General features: G+C 48.0%; 1 protein-coding gene across 1 annotated transcript in view; it reads left to right on the top strand.

Moving 5' to 3' along the window:
- Positions 1 to 20,777, top strand: part of HMMR (hyaluronan mediated motility receptor) — a 52,134-nt gene that overhangs the window by 9,455 nt on the left and 21,902 nt on the right. The window contains exons 6-16 of the mRNA XM_088475034.1: positions 1,285 to 1,371; positions 8,981 to 9,092; positions 10,064 to 10,129; positions 10,214 to 10,287; positions 12,407 to 12,493; positions 12,915 to 13,003; positions 14,489 to 14,575; positions 15,536 to 15,714; positions 15,795 to 15,943; positions 16,582 to 16,796; positions 17,706 to 17,810. Coding sequence (XP_088331160.1) covers positions 1,285 to 1,371; positions 8,981 to 9,092; positions 10,064 to 10,129; positions 10,214 to 10,287; positions 12,407 to 12,493; positions 12,915 to 13,003; positions 14,489 to 14,575; positions 15,536 to 15,714; positions 15,795 to 15,943; positions 16,582 to 16,796; positions 17,706 to 17,810 — 1,250 coding nt within the window. The remainder of the gene's footprint in view (positions 1 to 1,284; positions 1,372 to 8,980; positions 9,093 to 10,063; positions 10,130 to 10,213; positions 10,288 to 12,406; positions 12,494 to 12,914; positions 13,004 to 14,488; positions 14,576 to 15,535; positions 15,715 to 15,794; positions 15,944 to 16,581; positions 16,797 to 17,705; positions 17,811 to 20,777) is intronic.

Raw genomic sequence — 20,777 nt, forward strand, 5'->3', positions numbered from 1 at the left:
GTGTGTGTATGTATGTATGTATGTATGTATATATATATATATATATATATATATAATAAACAACTTATTATTTAAAAGATGTTATTAGCAGGAGGCAAAGCTATCAGATGTTAATAGAAATAAAAAATAGAGAAGTAGTTCTTTCTCTATAAAGGGGCCCATAAAGAGACATTAGAGGTTGACAGAGACACATTATTTTTACCAAAAAATAGTGTTGAACACAAGCCCATGGGTGATGTAGCCTTTATCTCTAAATTTAATAATGCATCAGCTGATGTAAAATCAAATTATAACATATTAGAGTGATCCTATTATTTTTTAGGAAGAATATGTCTCTAAAAACAGTACTAGCCCCCTAGCTTTATGAAAACAACAATTACTGAAATAAATGATAGTACTTTAAAACCTTGGTTACCCAATAAATCACGGGTTTTCCAGGTGTGGAGGAGGGAGGTGTACCGCTTGTAGATATGCAAATAATAGTAACATCACAGCAGCGTTTTTTTTTGGACCTTGCATTATCAGTTCCAGCCTCACTAATATCACCAAGTCCGTCATCTGCGTTGGACAAACCTCAGTGTGGGACCATCGCTAATTCAGGACACACTGGACTGCTTAAGAGGGTAAACCAACCTCTGTGCCATCTGCTGGACTGTCCATTCAATATTAACGAGTGCTGCTGTCTTGAACTTGGAGCCATTTATCCAGGATATCAGGTTCTTTCATAACTTTTCCAGTATTCCAGGGTATGTCAGCCTCTCTCAATGCTGATTGCAGCTATCCATGCTCTCACTATATCAGTCACATGCATTAGTCAACCAATGTGATTTTTATGTGGTTTTATTGTATGTTATATGTTTATTAAATTGTATTAAGGACTTGGGCTTATCAATTACTCTGCTGTAGCTGTATACCTTTTATATTGGGGAACTGCTCAGTTTGTGTGTGTGTGTTGTACAGTATTCCTCGTGCCTACTACAACCAATTTGCAGCATTGCCTTACACAGGTCTCTCTGCACCAGCTTCATCACTCTTCCTCTATATCCCACAAACATTGGTTCATCCTATAAGACATTTGTGTAGGTTTTGGACGTTCTCTACCAGAAAGAAGTTGGGGCCTTGCAGGTATATTCCTGATGGAAGACATTGCGTAGGAACCTGTGTAACCCATGCCTGCAAGGTTTTCTGTATGCCTCCAATAATGCCTGTAGAAGTGGAAATTGTGATACAAGCTTATTTCCCAAGGTATTTACATAGTCGTGAACGTTTTATTTTTTCCCCTAGTTTTCCGATGACGTCTCAAAGAGGAAAATTGACAATCTCAGCGTAGAACTTATGGAGACAAAAAACAAAGTGGATGCTAAAGATAAGGTTTGTTGTAAGCTTTTGGCTGAAAATGTTGTTTTCCCAACTAATACTTGGCACACACTGTTGTAGCTGAAATACAGGGCATCTACTCCCAGCAATCTGCCCCCTAGAGTGTGGCATAGTGGTGGTTTGTTCCTTACTCTGTCATCTGGGTATTCCTATCCTAACAGGGGGAAGCTCAAGCACCTTGGGTGTTTCTGTCCTGAAACCTGTCTGCCCTGCATCACCGATTCTGTTCCTTATGGATCCTTGGAGGAAGGTTTTAAGGTCTTTAGTCTGTTTCCTGCTCTCCTCCCCTCTGTTCAGGCTGCTTTAAAATATATTATATTTTGGACAAGTCGATGGTGCACCCTTCCTTAAGTGAGGGATGCAAAACTAGGAGCAATTCAGTAGCCTCCTTGGAATCCAGTGTTTGCAGGCAACTAGTTTTGATGACCCTGTTATCAGGTTAGTACCATGTTCTTGACATTCAGGCTCAAAGGTCCCTTTTTAGAAGACAATCCTGTCATCCATAGTCACCGACCAGCTCTTCCATGACTTGGTGTTTGGAATGGGTAAATAGTTAAATCCTTTCATGCCTTTATGGAGTTCTAAAGCTCTACTTCAGGCCTGGCCAATATGTGGTTCTCCAGCTGTTGTGACACTACAAGTTTCCACCTATGGCTTATTGGGCTAGGCCAAGGGTAGGTAAAGTGTGGCACTCCAGCTGCTGTGGAACTACACATCCCAGCATGCTTATGCTTGATGGATGCTAGTCCTTATTCTAATAGACCACAGGTTCTCAAACTCTGTCCTCAGGACCCCAAACAGTGCATATTTCTACTTCAGGGTCCATAGGGTATCCACAGGGTCCTTGGGGTATAGGTGTGACGTCAGTCATCGGGCACCATAGAGTTAAGCTTTCAGCCTCCCAGGATGCACTAGGTTCCCCCTCCTATACCCTGCCCCCGAGCCAAGGCACCTCAGTTTAGTTTGGTGCCCGGCCGGAGTCGGGTGCACCTGTTGGAGTGGGGGCTAAGAAGAGCCCCTGAAGTTTTCCTGCATGCAGCTGTGGCTGCACATCTGGATGTACAGCATGGACAGTCAGTCCTGACGTCCATGCTGTCTTCCATACACCCCCGCCGGTACCAGAACGCCGGTACCGATCCGGGGATGCTGGTGAGCATCTGGGGTCACAGCTAGCGATGACCCCAGATGTTCCGGACCATGACCGGAATCAAGGGGAACAGCAAGGTAAGCAGCGGGGTCCCGCGGTGGGTCCCCGCTGTTACATGGTCCAGAGTCCCCAGGCAGGGGGCTCCCTGGGGACTGGCTGCAGCGTGGAGCCAGGTAAGAACCTGCGCTTCCACTAACCCCCTGGGATAGCGGACCGCAGCAGAGCGGTAGCGCTGCTGCGTCCCGGGGGTTAAACGCATGCCAGGGGAGCGCGCCTTCCCTGTCTCACAGACGGCGCCTCCCCCGCTGCACACTGCCCTCTCTGCACACTGCCGACTGGCCCTGTGGCAGCGCTCCTCCAGCAGGCCAGCCTCCTCTCTGCTCCTCGGCGGCCATCTTCCTGAACGCATGGTGAACGCTGCTGGAAGCCTGGACAGAGGCATCGTGGTCTGGGTCCCCCCGCATACCTCTCCTCCGCTGTGGTCAGGTCTGTGTATGCAGCGCTGTGTCCTACCAGACTCTGTGTCTGCGTAGTTGAGTGATCAGCGCTGGTTAGTGCAGGAATTGATTTTCTTTGCATTGTATGTGACTGTGCTAGCGCTGCTGCCTGTATCTTCTATTCTGACTGTCAGCTTTATTACTGTCCCTGTTCTTTCTGCTAAGCCCTTGCGGTGCGGTGCTGCAGGGTGGTCTCTCGCCTCTTTAAAATACAATTGGTGAGAGGGGTCACATCTTGGTACTATCATGTCTGAAAGTGATTTTCCTCTCTGGCTACAGTGTACTACGTGTAAAGTACCTTTAGCGGAGGGGGAGGGTAGCGCGGAGGGCCTCTGCCGGCAGTGTTTGTTAATGGCGCGGCCTATTACGGTTACAGCACCGGTACAGTAGCAGCCCTGGGCTTGTTTCTCTCAGGCGCTTACAACTTTAGTGGGCCAGTTAGCTCCGCAGCCCGCGCTTACGCAGATGGGTTTGTCCCAGCAGTCAGTGGTGTCGTCACCCATGCAGGGTTTCCCAAGACAATTGGTGGTACCCCGCAGTCTCCCTCTTTCCCCGCTCCCGGTTTCTCAGGAGCCGGCGTGGGTTAACTCCCTGACGAGTTCTGTACAGCACTTGTCGGATGTGTTGCAGGGGGAGGCTGTGATGCGGCCACATAAACGGCCGGTGGCGTCTGTCGGCTCCTTTTATGAGGATGACGAAGGGACGTCTGATGATGGGGAGATTCTGGATCCTTACAATCAGGAACCTCTCCATACTAAGGACGCTGACGCTAGGTCCAAGGTGTAGATTCCTTTACTTATTCGGGCAGTCCGCACAGCCTTGGTGATTGAGGACGAAGTTCCCCCAGCTGCTAAATCCAAGTATGCCTTTTTTAAGGATGTGAAGGGTGACTCCACAGTCTTTCCTCTTTCGGGTCAGTTAGTGGACCATTTAGAGGAGACGTGGAAACAGCCTGGCAAGCAATACCAGCCGCAGAGGCGCCTGGCGGTGGCTTATCCGTTCGCGGATAATTATTTTGCTAAGTGGGAATCCCCTCCACAGGTGGATTCTCATGTGACACGTCTTGTCCGTAGTGCCACATTGCTGATGCCATCCATGTCCTCCCTTAAGGATGCTACGGACCGCAAGGTGGAGATCTGCCTGAAGTCCGCTTATTCCCTTGCGGGGGGGGCAGCGCTGCCGGCTATGGCCATTTGCTGGGTTGCCAGAGCGATGGAGCGCTGGGCGGATTCATTGGAGGCGTCCTTTGATTCCGACTGTCCGGTCGAACAGGCGGAGTTGATTGGTAATCTCCGTGATTCGGCCACTTATATCAATGAGGCGGCCTTAGACATTAATACACTGGTGTCTCGAATTTCTTCAGCAGCGGTGGCTGCTCGTCGCACCTTGTGGTTGCGATCCTGGAAGGCAGACGCTGATTCCAAAAAGGGTTTGGAGGCGTTGCCCTTTAACGGAGAAGTTCTCTTCGGTCCAGATCTGGACAAGATTGTGGCCACGCTGGCGGCAGCCAAATCGGCATGTCTCCCGTCGGCCGCTGTTCCTTCTGGTTCAGGACCATCGTCCTTTCGGTCTTATAGGGCCCAGGGCAGGCCCAAACCACAGTCTTTTCCCCGACAGGCTGGTCCCAAGAAATCGGCCAAGCCCCGGAAGCAGGCATGGAGTACCAGACGTCCGGCCCCTAAGCCTGATGACAAGCCTGCAGCCTGACTGTCCGGGCCTCCCTTTGGGGGATCCCAAAGTGGGAGGCCGCCTGCTGCAGTTCGCCCGGTGTTGGTCGGTCACCACGACAGACACTTGGGTTCTCGAGGTGGTCTCCCACGGGTACGCCCTCTCTTTCCGGCACAGACCCCCGGCTCGATTCTTCACCACGGGTCTACCATCAAACCGGAACAAGGCTACGGAGCTGCGGAAGGTCTTGCACACTATGCTCCAGGTTGGAGTTATAGTGCCTGTTCCATTCTCCCAGAGGGGCCAGGGTTTCTATTCCAATCCTTTTTTTGGTGCAGAAACCCAATGGGTCGTATCGTCCGATTCTCAACCTCAAAGCTCTCAACAAGTCTTTGCGGGTGCCGAAGTTTCGGATGGAGACCCTACGGTCCATCATTCTGGCGCTGGAACCTGGGGACTACATGGTGTCATTGGACATACAGGACGCTTACCTGCATGTCCCTATTCTTTTGCGCCATCAACAGTTCCTCAGGTTTGCAATCCGCAGCGACCACTTTCAGTTTCGGGCGTTACCTTTTGGCCTGGCGACAGCACCGCGTGTGTTCACCAAGGTGATGGCGGTCATGGCGGCTTCTCTGCGGCTGCAGGGAGTCCGCATGTTGCCGTACTTGGACGAACTTTTATTAGTGGCAGGATCTCCGGGGCTCCTTCTGCGCCACTTGGACCTGACCATTGCGCTACTGCAACGGCACGGCTTGTTAATAAACTGGCAGAAGTCCACTCTAATCCCGTCTCGGCGGATTCTGCACCTCGGAGCCTTATTGGACTAGGGTCAGCAAAGGATCTTTGTGACGGGGGAAAAGATCTCTGCTTTACAGTCGAGGGTGCGCAGTTGTCTGCACAGCCGCCGGGTGTCTCTACACTCGGCGATGAGGTTACTGGGCTCCATGGTGTCGGTGTTCGACATGGTGGAATATGCCCAGTTTCACTCCAGACCTCTGCAGCACCTGATCCTGTCAAAGTGGAACGGGCTGCCTCAGTCTCTGAAGTCCCAGACGATTGTGCTCACCCCGGAGGTTCGCCTGTCCCTTGCCTGGTGGTTGCAGACGACCCATCTCGGCAAGGGACGTCCGTTCTGGGTACCAAATTGGGTCCTGTTGACAACGGACGCCTGTCTTCGGGGCTGGGGAGCAGTTTCAGGTCCACACTTGTTCCAGGGCAGGTGGACGCCGACAGAAGCGGAGCTTCCAATAAATATTTTGGAACTCAGTGCGGTCTTCAATGCTCTCCAGCAGGCACATCGGGTTCTCCAGGGTCGCCCGGTGCAAGTCCAGTCGGACAACGCTACCACCGTGGCCTACATAAACAGGCAAGGAGGAACCCGAAGTCGGGCGGCTCTCGTAGAGGTGTCTCTGATCCTGGTATGGGCGGAGCACAATCTTCCGGCCATATCAGCGGTCTTCATCCCGGGAGTGCTAAATTGGGAGGCGGACTTTCTAAGTCGCCAGGACGTTCATCCGGGGGAATGGTCCCTGCACCCGGACGTTTTTCAACTGCTGGTGGACAGGTGGGGTCTTCCAGAGATCGACCTCATGCCGTCCCGGCACAACAACAAGTTGCCGGTGTACGGGTCTCGCACAAGAGACGAAGAGGCGTCTCTGGTGGATGCTCTGTCCGTCCGTTGGACGTTCCGGTTCGCATACCAGTTTCCTCCGGTTTCCCTTCTTCCACGGGTAATCCAGAAATTCAAACCGGAAGGAGGGACGCTCCTGTTGATGGCTCCCGCGTGGCCCAGACGGCACTGGTTCTCAGACCTTCAGGGTCTGTCCGTGGACAGTCCTCTGCGGTTGCCGCTACGACCGGACCTTCTGTCGCAGGGTCCTTGTCTTCACCCGGACCTGACTCTGCTGTCTTTGACAGTGTGGCTGTTGAGACAGCCATGTTGAGGTCCAGGGGGTTTTCCAGCTCTGTGGTGCGTACCATGTTACAAGCTCGGAAACCGTCTTCCGCGAGGATATACCATCGCGTGTGGCATACGTTCTTCCAGTGGTGTAGACCGAGAGGTTATGCACCGCGGGAGTTTCGTCTGTCTAGGATACTCTCCTTCTTACAAGCGGGACTAGATCATGGGCTTCGCCTTGCTTCTTTTGAAGGTACAGGTTTCGGCCCTGTCTGTCTGGTTTCACCGTAGGATTGCTGCAATCCCGGATGTGCGCACCTTTATGCAAGGTGTTCTCCGCATTCAGCCGCCCTTTGTTCCACCTGTGGCGCCTTGGGATTTGGCTGTGGTCCTGAGGGCTCTCCAGGGACCGCCGTTTGAACCACTGGGCTCAGTGGATCTTAAATGGCTAACAGCTAAGACTGTTTTCCTTCTGGCCATAGCTTCGGCCAGACGTGTTTCTGATTTAGAGGCTCTCTCTTGTAGACCCCCTTTCTTGATTTTTTTTTTTTTTATGGGAACAGGGCAGTGCTCCGCACTCGGCCTGAATTTCTTCCCAAAGCTGTTTCCCAGTTTAATGTTAACGAGGAAATGGTTGTTCCGGCCTTTAACTCACCTGGTCTTTCAGTGGGTGAGGCCACTTTGGATGTTGTGCGGGCCTTAAGGACTTATGTTGACCGCACTTCTTCGTGTAGGAAGTCGGACGCCTTGTTTGTCCTCTATGGCTTCCGTAAAAAGGGTTGGCCTGCTTCAAAGCAAACTTTGGCAGCCTGGATCCGTATGGCTATTTCTGAAGCTTATCTTCATGAAGGTTTGCCGGTTCCTCCTTCTTTGAAGGCTCATTCCACTAGGTCTGTGGGTCCTTCGTGGGCAGCTCGACGTGGTGCCTCTGCAGTCCAGATCTGCAAGGCTGCTACGTGGTCCTCTGTCCATACCTTCGTGAGGTATTACAGGTTTGACACCTTCGCCTCTCAGGATGCTTCCTTCGGGCGGCGGATTCTCCTTTCTGCACAGGAGCGTCCCCACCCTTAAAGGATACTGCTTTGGGACATCCCCAAGGTATCCTGTGGATACCCTATGGACCCTGAGGTAGAAAATATGAGATATGGTAAGAACTTACCTTTGTTATCTCTATTAAGTCCATAGGGTTCCACAGGACTCCCGCCCTGGCGCACCTGTGCTGCAGATGGGCTTTGGTCTGGTCACCGGTTTTCCCGTCTCCCTCTGGTGAGAGTGTGATTCTTGTGTGTATCCAGATCTTCTTTCTCTCTCTTCCTTCTCCTATGGCTTGGTAACTAACTGAGGTGCCTTGGCTCGGGGGCGGGGTATAGGAGGGGGACCCTAGTGCATCCTGGGAGGCTGAAAGCTTAACTCTATGGTGCCCGATGACTGACGTCACACCTATACCCCAAGGTATCCTGTGGAACCCTATGGACTTCGTAGAAATAGAGATAACAAAGGTAAGTTCTTACCATATCTCATATTTTTCCAGGTCTCCTCACAGAATCACAAGTGAAATAATTATCTCCTCCTATGGATCTTTTAAAATGTGGCAGTGAGTAATGAATACACCTGTGCCCCTGCTGGGTGACCTGGAAAATGTGACCTGTGTGGGGTCCTGAGGACCGAGTATGAGAACCTCTGTAATACAGTGCACTTGTATTTCGCATAGCTGGCCTTAAGTGTTATTTTCATCGAAGGCCCTTTTGAGTCTGAAACTGGAAAAATAATCGGGGACACTATGCAGGAGCAGACAGTTGGATCGTAAACTTACGCAAGTAGTCGCTGACCCGTGTACCTCCAAGGTTTTTCTGGGCCTCCGGTTTAGCATGCTTCTACTGTTTCTGTTTTTGCAGAGTTCACTCTAGGGTGAACAGGGCACAGGGCGCCATCCGGGTGCAGGGGAACTTCTTTGTGCGCCGAAGGCAGTGGTGCTCTGAAATGGGGGCACGGCTTCATGTCACTCCATGTTCGTCAATCTAGGGGGCATACCCGGCACTTGCGGAGATGCTGGCCTGCCCCCAACCTGTCACCTCACTGTGAATAGACGCATGGCATCTATTCACTGGCTGGGATCGCTAAACCGCAACTTTTCCCACAGACAAGACGCTGCAGCCTGCGGGTGGGGAGCAGATGAGGTCAGGCTGCCAGCGGGACGATGCCATAAGGGCAGGGCACAGTTTGTCATTTTAAAATTGGGAAAGGCACGGCGCTGCAACAGCCAGGCGAGAACACTATCCCTGGTGGTTGCATTTGCTTCCTGATATTTTTAATCCCTTTGTACTAGTTACTGCTCTCCTTTATCCAGTTCAGATATTATTGATTGCTTTTCCTAATGTGGTTTGATTTTAGGAGATCCTTTGTCTTCAAGCAAACTTTGACGAACAAGTTAAGACCCTGCAGACCAGCTTGGCCACTTCCAAAGCCGCTTTAGAGTCTCTAACTGAAAGGAATACACTTCTAGGTATGCTGTAATAAGTTCTTCTACAGAAAATTGGAAATGTAAGATGTGTATGTGCGAACACTAATATATATCAGACTATTGGGCCATTCCATGAAATGTCCCATACGTAACACTGTAAAGGAAAAAATAAATAAATCTGTCGCTTGATCAGTAAACCTAGAGTGCAGCAAGCAGGCACAGATGGCAATCAGTCACTGACTATTCCCTGCAGTGTGTTAATGTCTATTTTGACAGCAATTTAAGTTTCTAAAAACGCAGCTCAGGCTGAATTTATTCTGTGCACAGAGCAGCATCTGTGTATCTACATCTACTTTTGCTGCAATGGTTACTGGGTGGAGCATTACTAATATTTACCTCCAGAGGTCGCTATTGACTAAAACTGCAATTCATTCAGTGGTTCTAGGTCAAGCAGAATTCATCAGTATGTCTGATCGTGTGTGCTCTAGTCACTGTTGTATAGTAGTTTTTTCTAATATAACCTCTGGCCATGTCTCATTTAGCAGGAAGCTAGCCAGATTTAACGTTCCATTATATCAAGAGTGAATGTCTCCTATTTTGCATATTACGTTATACTAGTTATGATCACACAATCCATGTGTAATGTCCCCACATCATAGGCAATAGTGCCGATTTATCTAATCTGAGATGCATATGAAATGCTTCTGTATGGAAGTTTGGAGAATCCATTTCCCAGGGATATAAAAAATGTTACGGTGGTTTTTAAAGATTCAACAGATGAGATCTGCATTTTCCGTGGGACATTTCGCTTGTCTTACAAGCTGACTCTTCACTATCATTGCTCTGGTTTATGCTTGTGTGCGTTATATTGCTGGCGTATGTTAGTTTATTTGCGTTTTGTAGCGGAGCTTCTGGATGATACATTAACTCTAGGAGCCGTTGGAAAAGGCAGTATAGCTGCTAAGGGCCTGCCTGCAGGATCGCTTATTAATGTCTGTTTCTCTCTACTATAGAGGAAAGTCGTCAAGAAGCCACTAATCACCGCAATGTTTTGGAGAAGGAACTTGACCACGCAAATGGTAACACTATGGAATTGACATCTTTAAGAAAAATACTGTTTGTGTAAAAAATCATATTTCTCTAATTTTGTTTTGTTTTATTAGCTTTAATTGAGGAATTAAGAGGAGAAAATAAAAACCTTGACCAGTATCTATCTAATGCTCAGGAACAGTTGCAGGTAAATGGGTCCTAATTCGTGGTGGTGGTGGTGTGTGTGTGTTTTTTGTCTATGGATTTAAAGCAATGTAACCTACAAAGACGGATGGTGTGTAGGATATATTGGGGTGGGTAAGTGCATACTCTAGTAGACGAGTGCTGACCCCTGGTAAACCTCTTTTCGTCAGATGATGCGTAACTTCTGGGACCCATGGCTGCTAATGGGGGGGGAATGGGAGGTTGCAGCACACTACAGTGCAGGGAGCTCAGCCCCTGGCATTCTCAGAATGGAGGCCTCCATAGACTCTGAAGCTGTCTAACTTTGGATTCCAATGGAATGAGTGTGGACCAAATTTCGAAAGAGGTAGTGCTGAACGTAGGGGTTCCACAGGGATGTGTTCTCAGCCCAGCATTGTATTTGTTGTTCACCCACAGTTGCGAGTCAACCTCAGAGTTAAGATTGTTTCGTTTGTGGATGATACTGCCATTGTTGGCTGAATAAGCAACAGGGATGAATGCACTTACAGGAGTGAGGTGGTTAGATTGCTTGAGTGGAGTAGGGAGAATTGCTTGCTTTTAAACACATCCAAAACCAAAGAGATGGTCATTGACTTTAAGAAATGCAATGTTTCTCCTAAAGTACCTGTCTAGATGGGTGACCACTGACCAGGTGGATTCTTTAAATTCGGTTTGGGAACTGTACTGTTGCAGAACGTAAGGCTCTAGATCGGGTGGTTAGGACGGCTGGTAGAATAATTGGTGTTGTGCTACCATGTACCCAGGAAATATTATAAGCGTGCTGAAGAAATCCAAATCAATTTTGGATGATCCCAGACACGCAAACCATGTGATCTTTGAGAGATTACTGTCAAATAGGCGTTTTAGAGATCTGTGATCACGCACAAAACTGCTGCGTAATAACTTTTTCCCTAGTGCTGTGTGTATGCTAAATGGTTGTAATGATCTTGATTGAATTATATTAAGATGTTTTATTTTTAATTTGTAATGTACCTGCTGCTTGCCTTATGTGTTAATGTGCTGCATGGTTTTTCGTTGACATCAGTTGTGCTGTTAATAACAAAGCACTCATTCATCCGACCAGTGATGGTCTCAGCTTTAGGTTCTCCTCTTTCAAGGAGCCTGTAGCAGCCTTCCTGCCTCTAGATCGGTGGTAACTCCTTTCCTGGAGACCCACCTGCAGTGCCTTCACTCAGAGCCCTTCTCATATACTGATGTACGTCCTTGTCTGCTCCTTGATAGTTGGTTGGTTAGTAGCTTTTTGAAGGTTTTAATATGCGGTTCATTGGCCCACTGCATGGGGAGACCAGCATCACTTTGTACTACTGAACACTCCTGGGCATTGAGACTCCCTGCTGACCATGTCTAAGGTGATGGGAACAAACCTACCACCAGTAACAGGTGAAACTACCTAATTGCTGTCAACTGTGTGCCCTGCCAGCGATACTCATGTAGTGGTAGCAGAATGTGAGTGACCTGTGGTACAGTCTCTGCCGGCCTCTCACTAAAGGTCCTCACACTCCCGCAATAGAGTTTTGGGGATTGGTCCATCACCGATAAAATGAGATTATCTAGAGGAAGAGCAGACCACAGATCATTTACTTGCTTGGGAGTCAGGTGAGTCCTCTGGCAGCTGATTCCTTAGTTTTAGATCAGTGCTTTGTGTTAACTCCAGGCTCAATCCCAGCTTCCACAATCCCTATCTAAAGCCAGTCTCTGGTATGATGCAGATAATGGAGAAGATTATACGCCCCAAAGATGTTTCGCCAAACTCTGGCAATGGCTGAAAAGTGCCTGGCAAAATGGATGGGCAGAGGTCCTCCGCAGCCAGTAACATGGTTTATATTCCCTTGCACAAATTGAAGGAAGGAAAATTTGCGATGTTCTGATTCTTCTGTGATGTATGCTGCAGAATATTGTGGTGACGCTGTCACATAGGATTAAATCTCGCTTTGAAGTGTATATTATATCATTGGATCTGAAGGAGGAAGCAGGGAAGATTAAGCAGTTAAAGTTGCAAGACTGTGTTTGCAAACTAATGGATCTCAATTTGCCTTAATGTGGACAAACGCTTATAACGTAGGATGTTTTTATTGCAGTAATGTCATTTTGTTTTTCTCCAGGATCTCCAGTTGGAAATGCGTGCCAAAGGGCAAGAATATGGGAATAAATTACAAATCGTAACCTCTGAAATATCTGAACAGAACTTGGTAAGAGTAGCCAGCACAACTGGGTTAAACATTTAATTTTGCTTTAGTGAGAAATATCTATCAAATCCATTGTTCTACTGGTTTATTTTTAGTGTGTGTGTGTTTTTTTTTTTTTTTTTAAGGTCAGAAATGTTTAAATCATTATGTAAGGCACTTCAGGAAGCAAAATTAGATTGTTAGCTCAGGAATTGATGTCAGGAGACCATTATTGTTTCCTAACGCTGTATAATAAGTTGGTGCTGTATCAATATCTAAATGTAGATTGGAAAACAAAAAAATCCAAATCTGATAAGTCTCTAATGTAACCACTAGAAACAATGGGATATTTGCCATTATATGTTAACTTTTTTTTCTTAGGTTTATTTAAAAAAAAAAAAACTTCAGTATTGTCTAAACTAAATTTGGTTAAACCGGTTTACAGGCTCTTGAAGAAATGGAAGGCAAGTTGCTGCAGGCACAGAGCAAACTGGAAGAAGCGCTGCAAAGAATCGCCCAGCTGGAAGAACAGCTGTAAGTCTGCAGTTATGAAATGAGGGGTCTCATAGCTTTAGAAGAACGTCTCATCAGACCTGAACATTCAGACATGCCAGAAGTTTACTTACATAGGGTCCAACGTCTCCTGACGCAGCTACCACAATGTCCTGTCCACTGTTATGGCTGCTCTCTCCTGGCTTGTATACGCGGTCACTAGCACCATGTTGTCCCTTCACAAAACTCTGCCTGTGTGTGTACAGGGAAAATAAATGCACTGGGGGGGCGGTGAGGGTGAGTAAAGGGGGCGGTGAGGGTGAGTAGAGACTTCAGGATACCTGATGAACGCACAGCCCCAGGCATTTTCTGTAAGACTGATCAGTTTTTGATGGGATTTAATGCAACTTTTCAACATTTTAAAGTAATGGATAGGGAATCTGTATGTAATACCGCCGGCCGCATGGCCGGCAGTTCGAATCCCAGCAGTGTCAGGCCGACATTGAAAAAGATCCCGGCAGCGGCAGGCCGACAGCGCTGGAAATCCCGATCGTCCCCAGGTAAGTATGAACTAACCTAACCTGCCCCACTAACCCTCCCTTAGGGGTGCCTAACCCTAACCTCCCCCTAGCCTAACCCTAAACCACCCCCCCTGTGGCTGTCCGCTCGTGGCGCCCGGCATCCCTTCGATCGTCTACATCTAGACGCTGGTCATTTCACCCTCGCCGGGATATGACAGTCGGGAAGCCGGCTGTCTGTATCATGTCAGCCGGCTTCCCGATTGCATCCCATGGATAGAGGAACAGGTAATATTTAACGCCAGTTTAGAAAACCAATTTACGTTGAGATGTGTCCTCACTCATCTCTGCTGCAGTCGCATCAAACAGCCCCTCCTGGGCGACTGGTCGCGTGAGCCTCTGCTGGCGCTGGGCATTTATTTGTGTTGAAAATGCATCTTCAGTCACAATGCGATGTAACTAGGAAGCACCGTGCTGATTGATTTGATTTGTGACACCTGTATATCTGAGTGCGACTTAGTCTCTTAATCAGTATGCGAAGTGTTACGATGCCTCAACTGAAGCTAATTTCCACGCCAAGTGCCATTTACGTTCTCAGTTGCAGACAGATATACAAATGTCAGATATCAAAATAATCTGCAGTCTTCTAACACTTCCTAGTCGCATCGTATTGCATTTTGGGCACAGACATCCGACACTAGCAGTGCTGCACGGTACCCAATGGCTCACTCTAGGCGTATCATGCTGCATGGCGGTTTCGGGCTAGATGAGCAAGGACACATCAGTAGAAGCTGCAATTTGGTGTGAAGAAGCTGTACTCATGATAATGGTGCCTATCAATTTTATGAAGGGGTTCAGTGATGCATAATCCCAGTGAAATGAGTCTGTAATCCTGCAACACAGCAGCCTCTGATGTATGTACACGTCACTTTTTCTAGTAATATCTGATTAAGCAGAGAGAGAGCAATATGTAATTACACTTGACTGCATGTAATCTCCCCAATCTCAGCTCCGCAGCAAATGAGGAAAAGAGCAAGCTTGCAGTGGAAAAGGCTGAAACTGAGAAGAAGCTTGCTGCAACCCTGGAGCAAATGAGGTAAAAACAAATTCTCGTTTATTTAATGTCCTTTTTAAAGAGGTTGTATTCGCCCAGAGGACCAAGATATTGCGCAGAATTGCCCATTATGACCTGGTGTTTGTATAAACGTTTTGTTTTGTAAGCATGAGTTTGCTAAAATGGAAGATGGAAAGTTCCCTCTTGAATGCCAAGGACAAGTCTGACTCATCCTTGGCATGTACATTATAAATCCCACTAAAGGTGCCCACACACATAGCGACATTTTACACAATTTGGCCGATTTCGACGAATCGTAACGACTAATCGGGTAAAAACAAGTACAAATCGTGAGTTTATACTCGAGCACGATGCCGATGCGCGTCCCCGCTCGTCGTACATCGCATCTTCTGATCTGCCGTGCTGTACGGCAGATTAGCCAATCTGGGATACAATGCACTGGCTGCAAGATAGATCTTTAGTCAGACTGGACATTTTTAACTCCAAATCATGATCACGACTGCAAGGGAGCTCCCGTGAAAGTTCATGAGGAAATTGGCCACAAAATCGTATCATGAGGACATCGGTATGTGTGTGGGCACCTTTAGTCTCAACACTATTCATAAGTATGGCCCTCATCTGCCCAATCCTGGCAGACATAAGCTAGGTGCCCCCATAGAAGGTATTGTCTGATGACCAATGTAATAATGCCACACATTGCAGATAATTTAATTAGGGGCAGAATAGCTCCGTCCCCACCCTTACAGGATTTTATTGACTCAAGAGAACCTACACAGATGACCTTGATGGTTATTGTCTGACATTAAAATGTTATATTTTCAAGAGATTGGGGGGGGGGGGGGGATGGACAGACTTGAAGTGCTCTACTGTCCCCCTGCTGGAATGTACACACTCCGATGAAGTTTGTAAAGCAGGATAGCAATGTACTTTACATGCCATGGAACTCTTACTTTAAAGCTTAGAAAAACGATTACTTTCTAGGGATGGAATTGCACAAGCTGAAATGTACAAGCAGCATATAAACCAAGCTGAAGAGATTTTGAAGCAAAAAGATCTAGAGCAAGTAAGACAACGAGATGCCTTCGCCCAAAAAGAGGAGGAGCTTTTGGCCCAAAGGAGAGAGCTAGAGGAGATGTATATTGCTCAAATACAAGAGAAAGGTAAGCGTTCCATTTGCCTACACATGAGACCTGTATGATTCATGGTGTTAAAGTACTGATCAGATCTATTGTTATCCCAGAGAAACTGGTCACTGAATGCCAAGCAAGAGAGAGACTCTTGAATGAAGATCTAGAAACCTTAAAACAGCAAATGAGCCAGGAAGCTGGAGATCGCCAGTACTCACAACAGCGAGAGGAAGAGCTGAGACTGCTGATTGAGAGAGAGAAGGTAATTTTGAATATTTACTGATTTAAATCCCTGATTCTGAGTCGCATCTAGCGATACTTGGCGAACTGCACATGTGCTGTAGTGACTATTCACACATTTGCGTATCTCTGGGTAATTCTGGCTCGGAGGAATCTCGGAAGGTCCTCCCTTTCTTTGAAATGCGCATCGTCTATGAGCACGCATAGAAAAGTAGTTTCGTGGGTGTGCAGCCAGAGTTACGCCATGTTCTTATTCACGCACGGGCCGAGGGGACGACTTGCAGTGACATCACTTACACCTACCCCACACTAGTCCTAAGTGTCGATACTAGTGGTGACAGCTGGGCTAGCTTACAGAATTAAGTGGGGCGTTGCGTCCATATCAAGACTTACATCTAGCAATACATTGGCATTGCCAACACTTTCAGGCCTGTGTGTGACTCCATACATAAACCTGGCACATGGCTTGTAAAGTACTAGAAAACTAAGAATAAATCTGGGTATCTGTTCTGGTGACTGCAGCTAAAATTCCTCTACGTGCAGTAATTGTGTGATAAGTCGGTAACAATACGGTGTTCAGGACATGTCAAGATACAGATTTGATTTTTTTTTTTTTTTTTTTTTTTTAAATGTCATTTTATTATATTTTTCTACTGTTAGGAGGTTTCAAACGTTTTACGTCTAGAACTGAAGACGGTACAAGAGGACATGATGAAAGAGCAGCGTCTCTTGGAAGGAGAGCTGGAGGGGGCGTTGGATGATCTCGATGAGCTACAACAAGCGGAGGAAAAGGCAGACAAAATAATTTCCCAACTGGAAGAAGAAAATAAAACAAGGGCAGAGGAGCTGGCCTGTCTAGAGGAAACTCTAAAAGGGTATAATGATCTGTATTCATACCATTCGGCATGCCACGGTCTTAATGGATGGGTTTGCCTACATATCGGCATTGCATTGTTCTTTTGGATTGAAATAAAGTTTTTTTGAAAATTGTATGCAAATGAGGCAAAATACCGTAATACCTGAAACTTGTGTGTTGAAGGTCAAAATAGTGGAAACCTGGAAGCCTGGCTATTTTACTTTACTTAGTATTACGTTTTCCCTTTAGTCTGTTGGGCATGGTGAAAATGTTAGAGGGTGAGCAATGTAGCAGGTTCAGTCACTTAGTAGGCATTAGCTGTCCTGTACACACACCTACTGTACTAGCAGTCAGTCTGAGCTAATAGTGTTCTTCTTTGCCCCGATTTTCGATGATTTATATAAATATTCCTTTTTAGTATGAGGTTGCTAGGAAGTGTGCTTGCAGCGTAGACGTTACTATACATTGGACGTCTTCCCCTAAGCTCTTTATTCTCTTAGAACTTGCGTCTTATTGAGTTGTGATCATCTCCATTGCGCCTACAAAAGCACCAGACCCAAATGTCATCTACCCATGTGATAATGACTGACGCTACAAATAAGAGCCTGTCAACTGTGCGCACGTTTTAGGAGCGAATGTCTGATGGACAAGGGATGGAAAGACCTAGGAGATCCTGCATCTCTCTCCATCCCTCCTTCACTCACATACATGTATGCTGTTGGTGATTATATAGTTTCAGTGATTCCTTCTTGCAGTGCCTGAATCTTGTATTTATCACACACTACACAGATCTTCTGTAATGTGCCCTAGGTGCAGGGAAAGAATCTGTGTACAAGCCCTCACTCATTGTGTAGATCATGCCGTCTCTGTCCCTTTTTTTTTATTTTTTGACCTGTACTAGCGCTGATTGCCGCATATTGTCTTTCAGGAAAAATGCTGAACTGGAAAGAGCAAAAGAAAAGCACAGAAAAACAATCTTGCAGCTAAAAGAAGATCAGAGTAATGCATTGCGCAGACTCGCAGACTATGAAAGGTATCTGTGGGCTTATTGTGCTGGTCACTTGTAGTTACTGGCTTTGTCCTGTAATACTCTGCGCTCAGACCTTGTGGTCACTTTGATGCTAAAGTCAAGGAAACTATTTGCGCTTTGAAGATCCTGGTGTCCTTTAAATCAGTTATCCCCTTTTAATGCCCAATTGATGATGCTGACGTTACTGTATGCTTATTTATCTATAAGAAAAGGCAGCAGAAATGTTGGCTTTTAACCTATTTACTTGTGAGCTTGAGACTACAATGGCACCAGCAAGTCAAGCCCACATTAATGGCTGCTTCCATGTCTATGTACAGTGATCATATTGGCAAATATATACCAATGGCAGCTGTTTCAGGACTTTCCATCCACAAATCCTAGCTGTTCCGTTTTGGGAATCGTCTGAGCAAGCGCATTTGTTTTCAGCATTTGGGAGCAATTTCTTATCTGTGATAATTCTAAAGTTTAAAAATAAAAACCTGTCATTAACGCCTTAATTCCAATATGGTGCGTTACATGTCAGAACCATGCACTCCAAGAGAGATGTCATATTTTATTAACCATATGAAAACGAGAATGGTGATGCTATTGTCCTGAGGCTGTTATGCTATTCAAAGTGTTTTAGCCGTGCAGGCATAACTTTAAACATGCTCGTATACATTTAATGGTAATTTAAACCAGACATACGCCGCATTTCTCCCCCCCCCCCCCCCCCGTGACCCTTTCTACTTCAGGGTTCATAGGGGTCCACAGGGTGACCTTGGGGTATAGCTGGATCCTCGGGCACCACGGAGTTAAAGCTTTTAGCTTCTCCCAGGATGCACATGGGTCCAACCTCCCCTATACCCCGCCCCTGAGCCACAGGCACCTCAGTTTAAGATGGTGCCCGGCCGGAGTCGGGTCACCCTGGGGGGGCTGCAGGAGCATTTTTAACTTAGTTTAACTTTTTTTTTTTTTACTATAGTTTTTTTTCTCCAGAGCGGCAGTGATGGGCTGTCTGTACAGACGCCCACGCTGCCGCTCCTTCTCCCTGCTGGCGCCGCGACGCCAGCACTGAACTGGGTATCGCGGCGGGGGAAGCCAGAGTCTGTACTAGCCGGACTCTGGTTTCCCCCGGGACTGCTGCCGGAAGACGCCGGGGAGATTAAGGTAAGCCGCGCACCGCTGATTAGCGGCGGTGCGCGGGTTCCTTGTAAATGCAGTCCCATGCCCCCGGTCTAGGGGACAGACCGATGGTGGCGGGCCCCCCCCCTCCAGCGGAGGCATACCCCGCCAGACCACCAGGGTAAATTATGCGGCAAGCGGGATGCCGGCAACCCGGGGGTTAAATATGCTAGCCAGGGGAGGAAGCCTTCCCTGTCTAGCGGCTCCTCCCCTCAGCTCAGCGCGCCTTTCAGCACGTAGTCTGGCGTCGCTGAGCTGCAGCTACTCGGCCACTCCTCCTCTGAGGTCTCCAGCGGCCATTTTCTTCAAGTGGCATCGCAGATCTTCAGGGAGCACGCGGACCGGTCCCCCTGTGTACCTCTCCCCTGACAAGGACAGTGTACACAGCACTATAGCCCTCCCAGACACTGAATCTGGGAGGTTGATTGTAGTGGAAAGGTGCAGAGAGTATATCTTCCTGCATGGTATGTGACCTTTGCTAGTGCTGCCTGTCTGTGTCTTTTTTGTACTTACTGTCAGCCTATACCTATCCCTTTCCTTCTCCTACAAGCCCTACAGGTGTGCGGGGGAAGGGTGTTTCTACAGACCTCGCCTATATAAATCATGTGAGGTCCGTCACATACAGTTGTGTGCTACACAGTACCATATTGTGGGCTGTTCAGCACACTGGTGAGTGCGCACGTTTTCTTCCTAAGTCATGTCTGAGGAGGAGATTGAGCACTCTGGGGCTCCGGTATTGTTCTCCTGCAGGCGCTGTTCTGCAGGAGTGGATAGGGAGGATTTGTCACAGGACGGCCTGTGCGGACGGTGCCAGGCGCTCCCTGGTATGTCTAAACCTCCCATGTCGCAGGAGCCACCATGGGCGATGTTTTCCCAGGTGCTGGTGTCCATCGCGGACCGTCTGTCCCAACTGCCGCCCCTACTAGGGCGTTGCCCCAGCCTGCCGTCCCCCATTCCCCGGGTGTCCCACAATTATTGCAGACTCCCCCTGGGTCTCAGCCTGTTGGTCCCTATGCGGGGTTGCCAATGTATATTCAGTTCACCCCTGTGGCACAGCAGGCTGTGGTGCCGTTTCAGGCTCCTGTGGCAGCTCCTCCACCCTGGGTGGATGCGCTTTCCCACACTGTCCCAAGATTTGGCGGCAGCATCTTCGGCTTTTCAGTCGATGTTGCGCAGTGACGTGCCCTCCTGGGCGTCTAAACGCTCAGTCATGGTGCAGGCTGCGCATCTTTCGGATTCTGAGGGGTCCTCGGATGATGGTGAGGTGCAGGATGACTCGGCCTCAGATGCCTCAGTCCAGGAGGTAGACACTAAGTCTTCCATCAATGTGCGGGCTCTGGTTAAGGCGGTGCGGGCCATTCTTCTGATTGAGGATGAGGCACCCGCTCCCAAGTCGAGGTATCCTAGTTTTAAAAAAGCTAAGGTTACTTCTGCAGCGTTCCCCTTGTCTGATCAGTTGACTGATCACATGGCGGTGGCCTGGCAGACACCCAGTAAGCGTTTCCTGCCACAGAAACGCTTGGCGTCCACTTATCCATTCCCGGAAGCGCATTGTAAGAAATGGGAAACTCCGCCTGCAGTCGATTCCCATGTAACACGCCTCATCAGGAGTGCTACTTTGCCATTGCCGTCTATATCCTCGCTGAAGGATCCTACGGACAGGAAGGTGGAGACTTGTCTAAAGTCTATTTATTCTCTCTCGGGCTGTAGCCCGGCCGTCCATGGCCATCTCCTGGGTGGCCAAGGCCATTGAGGGGTGGGCCAACGCCTTGGAGGACACGTTTATGGATGAAGCTCCGGACGTCC

This window comes from Taudactylus pleione, unplaced genomic scaffold, assembly GCF_031769625.1.
Source record: "Taudactylus pleione unplaced genomic scaffold, aTauple2 ptg000161l, whole genome shotgun sequence".
Taxonomy (NCBI): Eukaryota; Metazoa; Chordata; class Amphibia; order Anura; family Myobatrachidae; genus Taudactylus; species Taudactylus pleione.